General features: G+C 41.1%; 1 protein-coding gene across 1 annotated transcript in view; it reads left to right on the top strand.

The window, feature by feature from the left end:
- Positions 1–305: 305 nt before the first annotated feature.
- The window catches only part of FZD6 (frizzled class receptor 6), a 33,831-nt gene continuing 16,301 nt past the window's right edge, over positions 306–17,835 (top strand). The window contains exon 1 of the mRNA XM_052651799.1: positions 306–482. Coding sequence (XP_052507759.1) covers positions 306–482 — 177 coding nt within the window. The remainder of the gene's footprint in view (positions 483–17,835) is intronic.

Genomic DNA, 17,835 nt, shown 5'->3' with positions numbered 1-17,835 from the left:
GTGCCAAGGCAGGTGGAACAGTAATTGATGGGACGAAATTTTCCGTCGTTTTCCCGGTGTTAATTACCTAGCATGAAACTCTGCACTTTGACGTTTGCATTTGAGTCAATAACAAATGTTGCTGATACACCCTTTCGATTGTTTTTACAGTAATTGACCCAGAACTCATTTTCAGGAAAAAGAGCTTCCTTCAAAATGGTAAAATAATCAAATGAGGAATTTGAACATTTTTATCTTTGGATGGAAATCTGAGAATGAAGAGTGATTAATACAAGCCATGTGGTAAAATTAGGAATTTGAAGAGAATGGAAACGTTTACATTTTTGTGGACATGTATTTTTCTACCCCTGGTAAGAGGGCACAGTCTTTTCACCTGTGAACCAATTACTGTTCCCAGATGTATGAAAATGGCCTACAACATGACGTTTTTCCCTAATCTGATGGGTCATTATGACCAGAGTATTGCTGCTGTAGAAATGGAGGTGAGTAGTTCTTCATATCTTTATGGAAGAATAGTTTATGCTCTGTGCTATAAATGCAATAAGCTATAAATGCAATCTTTTTTTGAAAAAGATAACAGTAAAGGATTTCTTGAAGTTGTAAATAAGTCCTACTTTGAATAAATGCCTTTGAAAATTAAATCTCCCTACTGGATTATATTTTGTATATATTTGTGGCTTTGTTTAGTGGATTTGCATAAGATAGGGTTCATTCTCTATGAATAATAGTTGTGAATGATTTTAAAATATTGTGCACCTGGCAGAAATTTTGCTCTCCTGAGTCAATTTGGTAATTCCTCATGGTAAAAAATGTGAATTCTGAATTTTTACTAATTCATTGAACATATAATCTTCTATTGCCTGGACTAAAGTGTTTGGACTACATATATTTTCATGAGTAGTTGTTATGTTCACTTGGGCCTGTTTGAAGCAAATCAGTGACTAGAAGATTTGGGGGCTGTAGATAGTGTTTTGCGAAGAAGTGACTTTTTTAAAGTATAGTGCTTAAGTAGTCTTTGTAAAAAGACAGAAAGAAAGTGAAGTCGCTCAGTCGTGTCCGACTTTGCGACCCCGTGGACTGACTGTAGCCCACCAGGCTCCTCCATCCATGGAATTTCCTAGGCAAGAGTACTGGGCGGGTTGCCATTTCCTTCTCCATGAGATCTGCCCGACCTTAAAAGAAACCACACGTCACGGGAGGAGCAGAGTGACAGTAAAGATTGCCCCAGGTGCCTCAGTTGCCTGCCTCTGGTTTAGAGATATGCAGATGGCTAGGGAGGTGTGGGAAGAAAGAGTTAACCTGTAGAGACAGGAACCTGTCCTCTCCTGCACATCTGTTAGGATGATAAATTTTGTGAAGGAAAGAAGACAAATGTTTTTGTAGATTTTCTCCAGAAAGGCTGAGAAAGGTAAAGACTTATTTCCTCAGATTGTTTCTAAGAGTTGAAACCCTGGCAATTTTAATATAGACACAGCTTTAAAAACTGACTAGGCTTGATTTTGCAGTCTTCCCTTGTTGTTTAGTTGAACAGTTGTTCAGCTACCTCATTGTAGACTCGTGTCTGAAATAGGAGGGCTTTTGATTACTGAGTAGAAGTACTTTTAAAAGATATGGCAAATTATCAATGTATTACTGTAATCTTTCAGTAGATTTCTAAACCAGTGCAAAGTTGTCATTTTGAGCACTGAACAGATGATGTGGTGAGATTTCCATTGGCTAATCAGAACCATTTTGATTGTTTAATCTGATTAAATCAAGTAGTGTGAGTAACTTCAAGGAATAATTAAAACATTCATTCGCATTTTCTCTAATATGTGTTTTATAACTCATTTCTTATAGCGTTCTTAAAAATTTTTTTAAATCTGGTTTCCTTTTTATGTAATAGCTATATACATTTGAAGTTAGAATGCTGACATTGACCTTAAGATTCAGATTCTTTAGAGTTCCTTATCATAGAGAAGTACCATTATGAATAGAGAGATGCCTCCCTGCTATTAGATACTGTAGTTTTAAGATGATAAGAATGAGTTTTTGTTTTATGCTTGTCTTTTTAAAACCAATTGTTTCTGACCCCCTGAAAGAGTTATTTTTTCATATACCTAGCTTCTTTCCCAGGTAGTTTTGTGTCTGGACATACCCAAGAAATGTCCTCCTTTACTTGATTGCTGACACTACTAATTTCTTCATTATATAATCTTTCTCATGCACTAAACTTTCTCCTGCCCCTTACTATTGAGTTTTATTCCATAAGTCACTTTTCAGTTGGTTTAAGGATGTAAAAGAAAGATACCAAGCAATCACTTAATATCAGCATTAACCTAAGTCTACAAAAGAAGAAAGGGAAATGGAAAGGCAAGATAATATCAACCCAAGTCAGTCTTTGTTGCTCTTGTTCAGCCGCTAAGTCCTGTCTGACTCTTTGCAACGCCATGGACTGCAGCACGCCAGACTTCCCTGTACTCTGCTGTCTCCTGGAGCTTGCTCAAACTTATGTCCATTGAGCCAGTGAATTCATCCAATCACCTCATCCTCTGTCACCCCCTTCTCCTTCCGTCTTCAATCTTTCCCAGCATCAGGGTCTTTTCCAATGAGTCGGCTCTTTACATCAGGCGGCCAAAGTCTTGGAGCTTCAGCTCTAGCTTCCCTGGAGGAGGGAATGGCAAACCACTCCAGTATTCTTGCCTGGAGAATCCCCATAGACAGAGGAGCCTGGCGGGCTACGTAGCCACCATGGGGTCACAAAGAGTTGGACACAACTGAAGCAACTTAGCACACACGCAAGGGACTTAAATATCATGCGGAGTTTCTTATCCTTTTTTGTGCCACTGATGCATTCTCAGAATTTTAAATAAAATGAGTAGGATTACAAAGGAAACCAATTATATTGAAATATACTTCTGTTTATAGCCCAGGTTGTGTGTGTGAAGTGTGAAGTCGCCCAGTCGTGTCTGACTCTTTGCTACCCCATGGACTGTAGCCTACCAGGTTCCTCCATCCATGGGATTTTCCAGGCAAGAATACTGGAGTGGGTTGCCATTTCCTTCTCAAGGAGATCTTCTCGACCCAGGGATTGAACCCGGGTCTCTCACATTGTAGGCAGACGCTTTACCGTCTGAGCCACCAGGGACGCTCAAGGTTAAGAAGCTTTGAATGTGTCATTTATATAGGTGAAAAACTGAAGCCCCAAGAAGTTGTGATTTGCTTGTAATTTGAGCACTATGATCTGATGTAGTCTTCTCTGTCACCATGGACCATAGTGTCATTTTAAAACTATTTTATGTATTTTTTTACCCTTGACCTTATTAGATAACAACAACAACAAAATACTCCCTAAGATTAGAATGTCATGTGTTAATTTCAGTCTTTGCTGCTTCTTTATAAACCTCAATACAAATTAAGCTGGGAGTTTTTTTTACCCTCTAATCAGTTTTACCTTTCTCTTTCTCATCCATGCCTTGGATACAAAGTCTCGTCAGAATTTTTAGATCGAAAATAAAATCTTTTGGCTTCAGTCTGTCCCCTCTGGTGGTGCCAGAGTGATTTGATTGATATACAAATGTGTGCAGTCCTCTCTGGGGTTAAAATTCTTTATTTCCCTAAAGCCAGAAAAATATAGACCTGACCAACATGGCACCCAACGTTCTTTGTATGTGACCCTGCCTTCCTGTCCAGCTTCCCATCTCGCCCCTTCCCACATTATACACTCTCCTTCAGCCAAACTGAGCTGTTTGTAGAACTCAGATTCCTATTATTCCCTCTCACTTCCATACGTTTGCATATATTGTATCCACTGCCTCAATACCTGCCCTTCTTCATCTGCTCCGTCTTTTCAGGTCTCAAAGTAACTCTATGTCTAGTGAAGCCTTCCTTTCACTTTTCTCCCAAGCATATTTAATCAACTCACTGTACACCCTGATAGTACATAATCTATGCAAGTGTCCTTGTACTTAACATGCTGTAGTACACTTACTTACACAGCTCTCTCATGAGCTTGTGAGCTCATTGAGAGGAGGGATGTTTATTCTTTTCTATCTCTAATGCCTAGTACAATGCCTCTGAGCCTGGTAGATGTTCAACAAAGGCTGACTAAAGGAAAAGGAGATGTTTCCTATTCTAATAAATCAGCAAAGAGAATTTTCCCTCCAAGTCTTTACCTTCCTCTGTATCTTCTGCAGAGTCTAAGTGAAAGGCACTCATATCTTTCGATGGTTTACATATCAGCCACCTTTGATCTGCCTGAGCTAGTTCTAATAAAATACATCAGTTGTGTCATCTGTGTTCATTCACATACTAGCTTGACATGTATTTATTTTTAATTGAAAGGATTAGATTTTTAACTAACCCTTTAACTAATTTAAATTTTATATTTATCTATGTGATATGTAAGAATTAATCTTTTGATTGGACCACTGTATCATCAACCATATGTGTCAGATTTCTTTTCACATGTTGTCTTTGAGTATTTATAGTCCAGTCAAGTATTAAATTATAACGGAATATAAAGGCGTTTATTTTTTTTAAGTGTTTTATAACTTCTCTGAAGAACTGATGGGTTTTACACCTCCAACCCAATTGCTTTGGATTCCTGCTGGTCCCTGTTGAATTTCCAGTGTTCACTGTGAATCAATGTCAGGATGCTTCCCTGGTGTAATGTTAGGGGCTTCCCTGGTGGCTCAGACGGTAAAGACTCTGCCTGCAATGCAGGAGACCCTGGTTCAATCCCTGGGTCAGAAAGATCCCCTAGAGAAGGGAATGGCAACCCACTACAGTATTCTTGCCTTGAGAATTCTGTGGAAAGAGAAGCCTGGCAAGCTCCAGTTCATGGGGTCGCAAAGAGTCAGACACGACTGATCTACCAACACTATCACTATCACTAATGTTAGGATGAGGGGGTGAAGAATTATCTGTTGACTGTGGCAATCAATTGTGCCTTCATAGCTATCATGAATTTCATATAAGTCAGGAGATCTATTTCCTTCCTCTTTTATGCCTTGGTTTCCATTATGTGTGATGACTATCCTGTTTTATAGAATTTGTGGTCGTTGCTGATCTGTGATTATATGAGATGGTTTAGGCCAAAGTGGTTTGTCAAAGTTTAGTTCATAGACCAGCAGCTTGTGAGCTTGTTAGAAGTGCAAGTTCATGGACCCCATCCCAACCTATTGAACCATGATCTGTGAAAGTAGAGCCCAGGAAGCTGATAACAAGCTGTTCAGGTATTTCTTATGAGCATTAGATTTTGAGACCCACTCATTTAGAACAGGGAATGCAAACTTTTTCTGTAAAGGGCGAAATAGTAATTTTGGCTTTGCAAAACATTTGGTCTCTGCCACAGCTATTCAACTCCTCAGTTGTAGCAAATAACAAATGAGTGTGGATGTGTTTCAATAAAGCTTTATTTACAAAAACAGTGCATCATTTTTGGCCCACAGGTTATAATTTGCTGAACCCTGGTTTAGAGTACTTGAAAATCTTCTTAAGGATTACATACATACAGCATGTAATAAATAATCGTTATTGTGCATTCTTATTAATATGTTACTGTATGTGCTATATGTTATTTACTTTACAGATAAATTTTTTTAAGTCAAATTTATCACAAACCAAAGGGTCTGACCAAGATATCCTGGTCCTTTAGTTCTGTTTCAGAGATTACCTGAAATAAAGGACTTTGGTTTTTTTTCCCCCTTATTTTATTATCTGAGGCTGAAGTAATTTGTATTACAAAGAGTTAATTTACAATTCTGAGAAGTTACTTGGCTTTATAATGAAAAGGATGTTGTACAGTGTAACTCTCCAAGTGTAAAAACAAATGGTTGCTGGTTTTCCATTGTGTTGCTTTTTGTTTCATATCTAGAGCATTGTTTCTCAAATTGTGAGGTTGATGTCCCTTGAGAGACTGATTTCATCCAAAAAGAGCTGAGACTGATCTAGGGAAAATGGAAACCGGAGTATTGTATTTTTCTTTTTGAATTGCCTACGTTAAGGCCTAGGCAAAAGCTAAGTCAAGTATTGTGTTTGGAACAGCATGTGGTTGTTCCACTTTTGAAAGGTCTAAAGGGAAGTGAGCCAAAAAAACCCTTTCCTTTCACCTGTTAATATGCACTATTAAAATGTCTCTATTCAGTTAGAAATAAAGGGATGGAGAAAAACTGTATAAACAGACTTAAGAAAAAAGTCAGCTTCTATTGGGCATTGGTTTCTAAACATATTCATCTGCTTTTTGATGAGTCTAGTGAACCCCACTTCTATCCCATGCAAAAGGAAATGTTTAATATGAGTAACCTCTGTATTTTTTTAGGGAAGACTTTCTGAAAATAAGTGTAACTATTCTGAAAGTCATGTATTGAGTCATTTAAAGTGAAATAGATATGGAAAAGTATTCCAGATCAGTTGTGTGTATAATGGCCACTGTTGCATTTTAAATGAAGATATAAACTTACCTTCCTTCCTGACATTGTTCTGCATTAAAAGAGAGAGCGAGCGCCCTGACCACTTCTGAGTCTGCAGAATCAAGGTTAGACCTGTATGGAAATAGGGGACAATATTTCTCCTTGGAGTCTCTGCTGATAGGCACAAGGTTCCTAGGGCCATTCCTTGACATTCCAGTCTAGTATATTGTGATTTCAGGAGAGCCTTCCACAACGGGATGTGGTTCTTTTAGACCATGGGAAGACTGTTGTGTTGTGATTATCACCTTTCCTTGAGAATGCAGCTTGTAGATATTAACTTTTTATTACTCTAGTTTGTATATTTGTTATGTATTCATTCATTGATGTTTGTTCAAGGTGTACCTGAATGTGAATTATAGTCTTTCAAGTTATAAGTTTTCTTCCAGTGAAGTCTCTGCCCCTTTACCTCTCTCCTCCTTCTGGGACCCTTATAACGCAAATGTTAGTACACTTGATGCTGTCCCAGAGGTCTCTTAAAGTATCCTCATTTTTAAAAATTCTTTTTCCTTTTTTCAGTTCAGCTTGGGAGATTTTTACTACTCTGTATTCCAGTTCACTGATCTGGTCCTCTGTATTATCTGATCTACTGTTTATTTCTTGGAGTATATTTTTTTCTTTCAGTTATTATATTCTTCAGTTCTGTTTAATTCTTCTTTATAATTTTAAGTTCTATTAAATTTCTCACTGTATTTATCCATTCTTCTGAATTCATTTGAGCATCTTGTGGTCATTATCTTGAACTCTTTATCTGGTAGATCGCGTATTTCCACTGTACTTAGTTCTTACGAGGTTTTGTCTTGTTTCTTCATTTGGATCATATTCCTCTGTCTCTTCATTTTGCCAAATCCTTGTGCTTGTTTCTATGTACTAAGTAGGTCAGTTATGTTTCCCAGTCTTGGAGAACTGGTCTTATGTAGGAGACATCCCATGGGGCCTGGCAGAACACTCCTCTCTGGTCTCCAGGGCCATATGCTCTGAGGGTGTCCACTGTGTGGGTCCTCCTGCTGTGACAGGCCTGACTACTGTGGTACCCTGGTAGGTGGGTCTGGTCCCTGGCCCTATTGGCTGCCACATCCCTGCCTTGTTTGGTGGCCACCAGTGGTAGTGGACCCCCCACCATGAATAGGCTAGAGGGAAGACTCAAAAACGGCACTTGCCAACACCATTGTCCTCGTGGTAGAATGAGCTCCCCAAGTGGGTGCCGCCAGTGTCTATTTCCCCTGGAGGAGTCCCTTGCCTTCTGCCTCTCTGGGAGGCTAAGATCAGCAAGGTGGTCTTACCGGTCACGTTACTGCCTCGGCACTGGCACTGGGAGTGTGTGCAGTTTTGTATGTGCCCTTTGAGCATGGAATATCTCTTTCTTGCACCTCTCCAGCTTTCCTCTGTGCAGCGCTGCTGGCCTTTAAGGCTGGGGATCCTGGGCTCTCATCTTCCCAGTGTGAGACCCCCGGTTAGGGAGCTGATGTAGGGCTAGGACGCTCACTCCTGGCAAAAACCTCTGCAGTTGCGACTATCCTCCCGTTTGTGGGTTGCCTACCCTGGGGAGTCGATCTTGACTGTGCTGTGTCACTGCCTCCCCTACCTGTCTCATTGTGGTTCCTTCTTTATGTCTTTAGTTGTGGAAATTTTTTTCTGCTAGTCTTCAGGTCGTGTTCATCAGTAGGTGCTGTGTATATAGCTGTAGTTTTGGTGTGCCTGTGGGAGGAGGTGAGCTCAAAGTCTTCCTGGCTCCACCATCTTGGCCACACTCTCTAAGTTATAAGTTTATTCTTTTTAATATTTATTTTTATTTGTTTGTTTTGCTGTGTTGGATCTTAGTTGTGGTATGTGGAATCTAGTTCCCTGACCAGGGATCAAACTTGGACCCCCCTGGGAACACCAAGTGTTAGCTACTGGACCACCAGGGAAGTTCCTCTAAGTAGGGGGGACTTAAGTAACAAATTTTACTTAAATTTGTTACTTAATTTTGCTTAAATTTATTACTTAAATCCCCTTAAATAACAAATTTTAAATTTAAAAATTGATTCTTCAGTGGATAGATTATTTTGCAGTGCCAAGAACTTAATATATATTTGTTTGATTTCCAAAAGAAAGCTCATTTGGAGAAATAGTTTAAAATGTATAATGCTCACTGCTTTGTTGCTGCAGTTATGCTGTACTCAGTCGTGTCCACCTCTTTACGACCCCATGGACTGTAGCCTGCCAGGCTCCTCTGTCCATGGGATTCTCCAGGCAAGGCTGCCATTTCCTACTCCAGGGGATTTTCCTGACCCAGGGATCAAACCCATGTCTCCCATGGATTCTTTACTGCTGAGCTACCTAAGTATTTTAAAAGTAATAAGTTTTCTGTTGTGGAAATAATGCACATTTCTGCTTATTATTCTTTTCTTATATCCCAGGCCCTGCTTTGCATTTTTAAAAAAGAAGTTGACTTGCCTAAGATTGGTCACATTCATGATAATAAGTGGCAAAGTTTTCACCACTTGATTATATACTAGTCAATTAACATTCTCAAAGAATTTACTCTAGACCCTTGTAACCACTTTGAAAGTATTTGCTCTGTGAAGTGTAAACGGTTGAGGACCCCTTTAGCTCTTTAGTGAGTCTGTTTCCTAGCTACGGTGCACCACTTTCGTTTCAACCATTTTTTAAACTTCTTCACATTCTTTGTTTTCATTACTGTCACTGGAACTTGGATTTCTTTTTGGTGGCATATTAAGGTAGGAAATAAAGCTCTTAGCACTTCTTGAGTTACTGTGCATATCACCAGAAGTAGAAAGCACAAATCCTAAGCTCAGAATCAGATGCTTGACAGTCACTTGGCCGTGGTCACTAGTAAAGTGGCTTCTTCCACGTACCAGGGGCTTCAGAAAAGTAACAAATGTTTATATAATCTGCAGTTTTAGGACAAAGGGAGGCAAGGTATAGACAAGACACTACCACAAGAGCACTCTGCAGAGACTTAGCTCTACATATTTTGATATTTTTTAAAATAAAAATATTTTTCCTCTTTAGATTCCTCTCGATTAGCCATCTAACCCAGAGTTTCTCTTCAGGATCTTACAGCAACAGCAAGCCCAGGTCCATGCTATGGTTCTTTCCATTATCATGTGATTATAGCATGGGGAGCTAGCCAGTGTGTTTTAAGGAAAAGGTGTAGTATGGCGGAAGTACGCATTCTGAGGGCGTGAGCTATAGCTTTCCCTTGTCTTTTGAGTTCTACTCCGGCCACTTGAAGAAGGAATGCTATTGGCTACACCTGATGTCATAAGTAGATCAGCAGATAACACCCAGTTCATGAGAGGTCTTGGGCTGATTATCTCCAGGGGTTCCATAGATGTGTCCAGTGTCTGCCAGGAACCGTTAGTAGAATCAAGGTGGGAAGTCCCTTTTATTATGTAGGGTTAATATCCTCATTGGAATGTATCTATGGCCTCACCAGCTTTCTGTCCTGAATAAGACGGGCTAGTGTGATGTCCTATGAAACAGTAATATGCTTAGAGTCTCCAGTCTCTGGTCAAATGAAATTAAGGCACAGAGCTGAAGAGCTGATGTTACTCTAAGGCAGTGTTCCTCACCCTCTAGCATGCATCAGAATTGTCTGTAGGGCTTGTTAAAACACAGATCACTGACCCCACCTCCCGAATTAGTAGGTCGGATGCGGGATGGAGAATTTGCCTTTCTAACAGATTTCCAGGGGCTGCTGCTGCTGCTGTTTCAGGAAACACTCTGAGAATGCTCTGAGGCAAGTTGGTGAAGACGTGTTGCTCTGCTTGCTAAGGTGAAAGGAAATTCCTTTTGGAGGAAAAAGCATTGGCCAGATTCAAGCTGCATATGTGTTGCCAAAGGTGTACTGATTTGTTGCATTAAAGAGACCGCATCTGGAAAACTACCTTATACATTTGATTAAGGTCGCTCAAGACAATATATTAATAACATATCCAGTTAAAATGGACAGATGCCAAGAATTGCTACCCATGAATATGGGCATTACTTACCTCTGAAAGCTCCATCTGCAGTATTGCTTTTGATTTCCTGCTATGATAGAGGGAGATCTCTAATATTTTTCATTTGACTACTTCAACCATAAAAATGTTTATCCAGGAAGCCAGTATGGTACTTGGGCAGACTATGAGTCTTGGGCAGCTTCTAGGGCTGGGAAAGGCAGTGAACATAACTTCCAAGGACAGGAGAGGGGATGAGAGAACTCCAGTTGCCAGGGTCTAGCTCATGGGTCACGTCCTCCCCATTATCTTCTCCAACAAGATCCCACCAAGCCCCTGTCAAAAACCCACTGATCATCTGACCCCCAAAAGACCAGCTCTGAAGCTACCACATTAAATCTAGAATCAATACATTTGTGTCAATATATCTTAGCCCCATCTAAAACTTCGTCCTTTCCTCCATAATCTAGCACCCTCAAACCAATGTAAATGTATAGTGTCTTATAAACAATATATAATCCTTTTTCCAGATTTAGTTTGACTTAACTGTTCCAGAGCACAGTGGGTGGAACTCTACCTACAGATGAAGACATTGAAGAATGGTGGGAATGGGTATGAGGCTATTTATTTTCTTGTTACAAAGTATATCTTTCAGAGGAGTGCCCTAGCAGAAAAGGGATGAGGGTCTGCCTTGAGGGCTGTGGGTTCAGAATCCTGCATGGATACCCTGAACCTTGTCGTGTACCCCCACGTCACATCTTGAGGTCCCACTCATCACAGTATCCCTCCTTATCACTATATCGTTAGATCTCTTATACGAAAGGGAAGCAAATTTAACTGATATAATTTGGCAGCCTGCAGGATCAGTCTGTACCTTTGGTTTTCACCTTCAGCCTTGAGAGAGTAAAGCGGTACCGAAGCCAGTGGATGGTCTGTGTGACTGAGCCCAGTTAAGGCCTCTGTATAAACCTTTAAGATTCTGGTGGGCAGGTGCGGAGGTCTCATCATCTTGCAACTGCCCAAGACAGGCCTCGTGTGTATGTTTTCTTGCTTACTAAAGGTGGCACCTACCAGTCTGGAGTGGCCTTTGATCATTGTGTTGCACCCCACACCTTGAACCGAGAATTCAGGGATGCCGGTTTGTCACTTTCTTCCTAAGCCAACAGTGCCCTTAGAAGCACTCATTTTAGCCCGTGGGCCTTGAGTACATGATGCTCTTTATACATTTCTCGGCTTCTCTGGTAGCAGGAGAAGTTCTTTGAATCCGAGTGATTATAAGATAACGCAGTTAATTGCTTTTCTGCTACATACCATGGACTTACAGATTTCCATCTTTAAACACTGATAGAATGTTCACTCGCTTTTGGCCCCAGTTAGGCAGGAAAACTAGTTCTAGAATTCTTCTCATTTCACTGAGGTCATTTACAACTCATTCTTTATATCATTGCCAAGCTGGCTGGTCTTCTTGGTTGCAAACAATAGAACCCCACTTTGACTAACTGAAGCAGAAAATGGATGGATGTTGGGTGGCTTGTCGGATCATTGGAGAGGCTGGAGAACCATAGCGAAGCAAAGAGGAAGAACACAGTTAAGATCATGCCACAGGATCACCCCGTCACCAGTGCCAGTGGGCACTTCCTGAACCATTGTCCCTGGACACTTACTTTGGCCCCGTGGATATTACTGATCCCACTGCAAATGCATCAAGTAATCTGACTGTTCTTTTGTACAAGAATCTCAACACCTGGAAGAATGGCCTAGCTTAAAAATCGTGTCTGTATTTTTGTTGTCAGGTTGCATCCATTCTTAAGTTTGTGCAGCCTCCCACCTACTTTGGGATTCCCCAGAATCGTACTGCAGGGCAGATGGAAGTGAGCTCAGTACAGAGTTAGTTAACTGACAGGAGAAATGTTCATCGTAGTACCAACAGTTGCTTTGAAATGTATGTCCACCTCTGCTATTCACACTTTGTCAGCTTCTTCATAAACTTTTTGAGACACAAAGTGTCCTTAGAGGCCATCCTGGAGTTCGTCACATTCATTTTCCTGACGAATGTTCTGAGACTCAAAGACAGAAAGTTTGCTGCCAGAGGTGACACCAAGAGTTAATGGCAGAGCTGGGACCATAACTACAGTGCTGGCATTATTTCCACCAAAGAATTAGATGAAATCCTGCCATGCTAAATACTAGTTAAATAACATGGTGATATTCTGAGTACAAGATTAAGGACACAGGAAATGTCACAGCGAGTCATGTTAGTAGTCTTTCCGTCTCAGTCAAGGCTTGGTTTCTGAGAATGAAACCCAGGACATTTTTATGGAAGAACATAGATGATTTCCATCAAGAATTTTAGTTAAAAGATGAGGGAAATAGGCTTCTTCTGTTTTTTCAACCATTTGGGATGAGTTCATTAACAGGCTGACTACCCATTATTTAAAGTGCTATTATGTGATATAAAATTACCTGTTCCAGAATTACCAGCTTCAGGAGGTGCATGTATCATCCAGAATATGATAAACATAGTTTAAGGTTTTATTGTCTTGAGTAATGTGTCCCGTGAACATTGGTTTTGTTTTGTGCTGGGTGACTCAGTTCTCTTTTGATATCCTTCTTCGCCTCCGCTCACATTGGCCTTCCTGCCTGTGTTGTGCTTTGGGGAAGAGTAGTTTTCAGGGAGAGCTGGGTGGCAGCTTAGCATCAGGGTTACAGAGGACAAATCTGGAGTCGTATGGACCCAGGCTCGTACCCTGGTTGCCGCTTACTACTTATTGACTCTCTAGAAGGTGCTCTTGGAGTCTCTGTTTCCCTATCTATGAGGTGGAAATAAGAATGTCCCTCTCACAGACTTGCTGTGAAAAGACCTGGTATATGAAAAAGCACAGTGCCTGGTTTATGGTAGGTTCTGAATAAATCAAAGCTCTCATTTACTATCAGTAACATTAGCTCAGGGATAAGGCCCTTAAAGTCTATTTCAGACTGGTTGTGGGGATTGCAAAAACAATTTCAATAGGAATTGGATTCCATGTTCTCACTTGTAGTCTGAAGGTTTGGATTAGGTAGGTGCTTTGCTGACGTGGTCTCTGGAGGTGCTCTGAGGTTACTGGAGGGAAAGGGGAACAGTGAGAGGTGTCTCAGAGGGAGGGCTTCCTGTTCAGCCAGTGCAGTGTGCTTTTATTTACTGAATGTATTACGCCTCTTTGTACTTCTTACTTAAAGAAACTATTCCTTGGCAGAATGCACACATACATACACACATTTTAAAAACAAAGTCCCTCCCAAGTCTAAAATTCTAAACGGCTATTAGCTTGTAACGGAGCGTGAACATTAGTAGTCCACACTGGATCGGATCTTAAGACATGCTTGCTTTGTCCTGTACATTATTTTACATGCTCACATTAAATTTTCTTTTTATTTGGAGACTTCTCATACAAATCCAGATTCTGTTTTCTTATGAAAACTTGAAATACCAGAGAGTTCTATGTTCCCACTCCCTGATAACAGTCCACTAGAAGTGAGTCGCAGCTGCTACCCAACTACTCCTACCCTTTTGAATTTATCTGCCTGGCCACTAAAGGTGTCTTGAGTTGTCAACATCTGATTTATCCCTGTGGATTGCATAAACAACAACGTTATTGGATTAACCAGTGTTGACACCGTAGAAGAATTAGAGCATGTGACTTGCCTTATTTGCCCCATAAGAAAATTGTTTTAATATAGCAAAAGGTACTGGAGAAGGCAATGGCACCCCACTCCAGTACTCTTGCCTGGAAAATCCTGTTGATGGAGGAGCCTGGTGGGCTGCAGTCCATGGGGTCGCTAAGAGTCAGACACGACTGAGTGACTTCACTTTCACTTTTCACTTTCATGCATTGGAGAAGGAAATGGCAACCCACTCCAGTGTTCTTGCCTGGAGAATCCCAGGGACGGGGGAGCCTGGTGGGCTGCCGTCTATGGGGTCACACAGAATCGGACACGACTGAAGCAACTTAGCAGTAGCAGCAGCGAAAGGTACATGTGTTAGTTTCATTTTGTCCATCCAGGACAATAATAGTTCTAAAGTGCTGACCCTCAATTTATTTATAGCTCTTGGGTTAGAAGACTTAAACGCAGTGTGTTTTAATTCTTTCCATCATAAGATTCAATTTCCAGAGACTCAGAATTTGTAGGAACTAGGCTCTCTTGGGACAGCAAACAGAGGTAACTACCACGAGTTGCTCATGCCTCCCCTGTTCCACCCCAGTCCCAGAAGAGGATACCCACACAAGCTGGGCATTCTCCCCCTCGGGACAGAGAAAATGGATAAAGTACTCTACTGTTTGCTCTCCAGCAAGCTCCTGTTAGGTGGTTTAGGCTTCAGGATCATTCAAATAAGTATCAAATGCAGCATCATTCAAATAAGAGAGATGCAGTGTATCTCCCTTATTTCCCTCATAGCTCAGTTGGTAAAGAATCTGTTTGTAACGCAGAAGACCCCAGTTCAATTCCTGGGTTGGGAAGATCTGCTGGAAAAGGAATAGCCTACCCACTCCAGTATCCTTGGGCTTCCCTTTTGGCTCAGCTGGTAAAGAATCGGCCTGCAATGCGGGAGACCTGGGTACAATCCCTGGGTTGGGAAGATCCCCTGGAGAAGAGAAAGGCTACCCACTGCAGTATTCTGGCTTGGAAAATTCCATGAACTATACTGTCCAAGGGGTCACAAAGGGTTGTACACGACTGAGCAACTTTCAGTGTATAATCATGGCAGCCCTCTCTTTGCTCAGTCACTTGCCCCATCAGGGCAAGGTGAACTCTGCACTGGTCCAAAGTCCTCCACAGCTCTTGTCCTCTAATAGTTTGGTATGCCTTTAAACCAGACTTGTTAATTGCAATGTACTCCTTGGAAGGAAAGTAATGACCAACCTAGATAGCATATTAAAAAGCAGAGACATTACTTTGCCAACAAAGGTCTGTCTAGTCAAGGCTGTGGTTTTTCCAGTGGTCATGTATGGATGTGAGAGTTGGACTATAAAGAAAGCTGAGCGCCGAAGAATTGATGCTTTTGAACTGTGGTATTGGAGAAGACTCTTGAGAGTCCCTTGGACTGCAAGGAGATCCAACCAGTCCATCCTAAAGGAGATCAGTCCTGAGTGTTCATTGGAAGGAATGATGCTAAAACTGAAACTCCAATACTTTGGCTACCTCATGTGAAGAAGCTGACTCATTGGAAAAGACCCTGATGATGGGAGGGATTGGGGGCAGGAGGAGAAGGGGATGACAGAGGATGAGATGGCTGGATGGCATCACCGACTCGATGGACATGAGTTTGGGTAAACTCTGGGAGTCGGTGATGGACAGGGAGGCCTGGCGTGCTGCGATTCATGGGGTCACAAAGAGTTGGACATGACTGAGCGACTGAACTGAACTGAATCACATCTCATATTTACTTACTAATTTTTTTGTTTACTTGGTCTTTCATTTACTAAGAACTATGCATTGAAATTTCCCATTGTGATCATGGAATTATCCACTTCTCCGTGTAGATTTGTTGCTTTGCATTTTGTACATTTTGTGCCATTTTATTAGGTTAATGCAGTGCTCAGCGGTGTATTTTAAAGTTTATCTGTTGCAGTTTGTCTGGAATCTGAATGTTTTGTGGCCAGAGATGTTTAATTGGTCACAGTGCTGAAAGTAGAAGTCTTCATTCTCCTTTTGATTTTTCAGAGATATCGCAGTGTTCATAGTTCACTGATGAGACCCTTTCCCTATTTTTTGTGTAGCTATAGATTTTCTATTTTATCTTTAAACATTTTCTCACATTTCAGTGGCATTTGGAAAGAAAGAATATATAAGATCAGTGCATTCCCCCTTGATTCAGATTTTCCATCTTACTCTACATGTTCTCTTTGGATAATTTCATTCAGTCGTTTTAGTTACCATTTTTATAATGATGACTTGCAAATCTGTAACCTTAACCTAATCTCTTACCTGCAGAGCTCTTTTTATTTAACTTCCTGTTAGTAGATATAGACACTCACTTGTCCCATGGGCAATTCTTACTGTCCATCAATAGGAGAATGGATAAGCAAATTTTGATATAGCCATACAATAGAGTGTTTGTGTTAATCTCTCAGTCGTGTCCAATTCTTTGCAATCCTTTGAACTGTAGCCTGCCAGGCTCCTCTGTCCATGGAACTTTCCAGACAAGAATACTGGAATGAGTTGCCATTCCCTTCTCCAGGAGAACTTTCAGACGCAGGGATCAAACTCAGTTCTCCTGCATTGCAGGCAGATTCTTTATCATCCATCAGGAAGCCCAGTACAGTAGAGAGCTACTCGGCAGTTGTAAAGAATGAAGTGTTGATGTACACAACAACGTGATGAATCTCGAAATGATGCTAAGGGAAAGAAGCCAGACAAAAAAGAATATATACTGTATGATTCCCTTCATGTAAAATTCTAGAAAATACCACTCTATAGTGATAGAAAACAGATCAGTGATTGCCAGGGAAGGTTATGGCTGGGAGAGGGGGTATTGATGAGAGAGGGGATAGGAGGGAGGGATTACCAACAGGCAAGAGGAAACTTCTGGATGGATAAATTGGTACCTTGATTATGGCAATGATTTCAAAACCTATCAAAGTATGCACTTTATACATGTTCAGTTTATCATACATCAATTGTACCTGAATAAAGTTGGGAAAAAACCCTCAGAATTAAGGACTTTTAACAGGAAAACAGCAGTCCTTGCCCACTGTTCTCTATCTCCACCCAGTCCTCCTCCCTCGTGGCAGGTACTTTGAGCTCTTTGGGGTATTCCCCTGCTACGTAGGCCATATTCTACCTAATATGCTTAGTTTGTTGTTTATTGATGTATCAGTTTACAACTTCAGGCAGTATCTGTTCAGTCTTTCAGTCTTTCCTCCATTATGGTAGTTGATAATTTATTTATCTTATTCTTCCACTTTTATTTCTCTCAACCTGATACAGTATGATACCCTGCTGAATCAAGTAGTATACTTTGATTACATTTACTTCTGTAATACCTATGCCCCCGCCCGCCCCGCCCCCTCCTCCTAGTTAATCCCCCGCCCCTCCCCCCAGCTAATGCAGCATTTGCATCTCTCCCCATTTGCTTTGTTTCCTGTGTACCTATGGCTGATTTTTTTCAGATGTTCCAGCAGACTTGTTAGACATATAGCAGTAATTATCCCAGGTGCTGAGAGTATCATATAATCTGTCAGCTCCAGTCCCCCACTTCCAGCCCCTTGGAGGTCTTCCTCCTTCAGCTGTCTGTCTGTCCTCTTATCAGTACTCTCTGGCTGCTTGGTTTAGATTCTCAGTGGTGGTACTGTGGCTTCCTCTTGCCATTCTTAGTGTTGGGTCTACTAATTCCCGAGTCCCGTGTCATTTTCCTTCCTGATTTATTCATATACTCCTTCAGTTGGTTTTAGGAATACTAT

This window comes from Budorcas taxicolor, chromosome 14, assembly GCF_023091745.1.
Source record: "Budorcas taxicolor isolate Tak-1 chromosome 14, Takin1.1, whole genome shotgun sequence".
Classification (NCBI taxonomy): domain Eukaryota; kingdom Metazoa; phylum Chordata; class Mammalia; order Artiodactyla; family Bovidae; genus Budorcas; species Budorcas taxicolor.
This window is presented reverse-complemented; position numbering and strand designations above follow the sequence as displayed.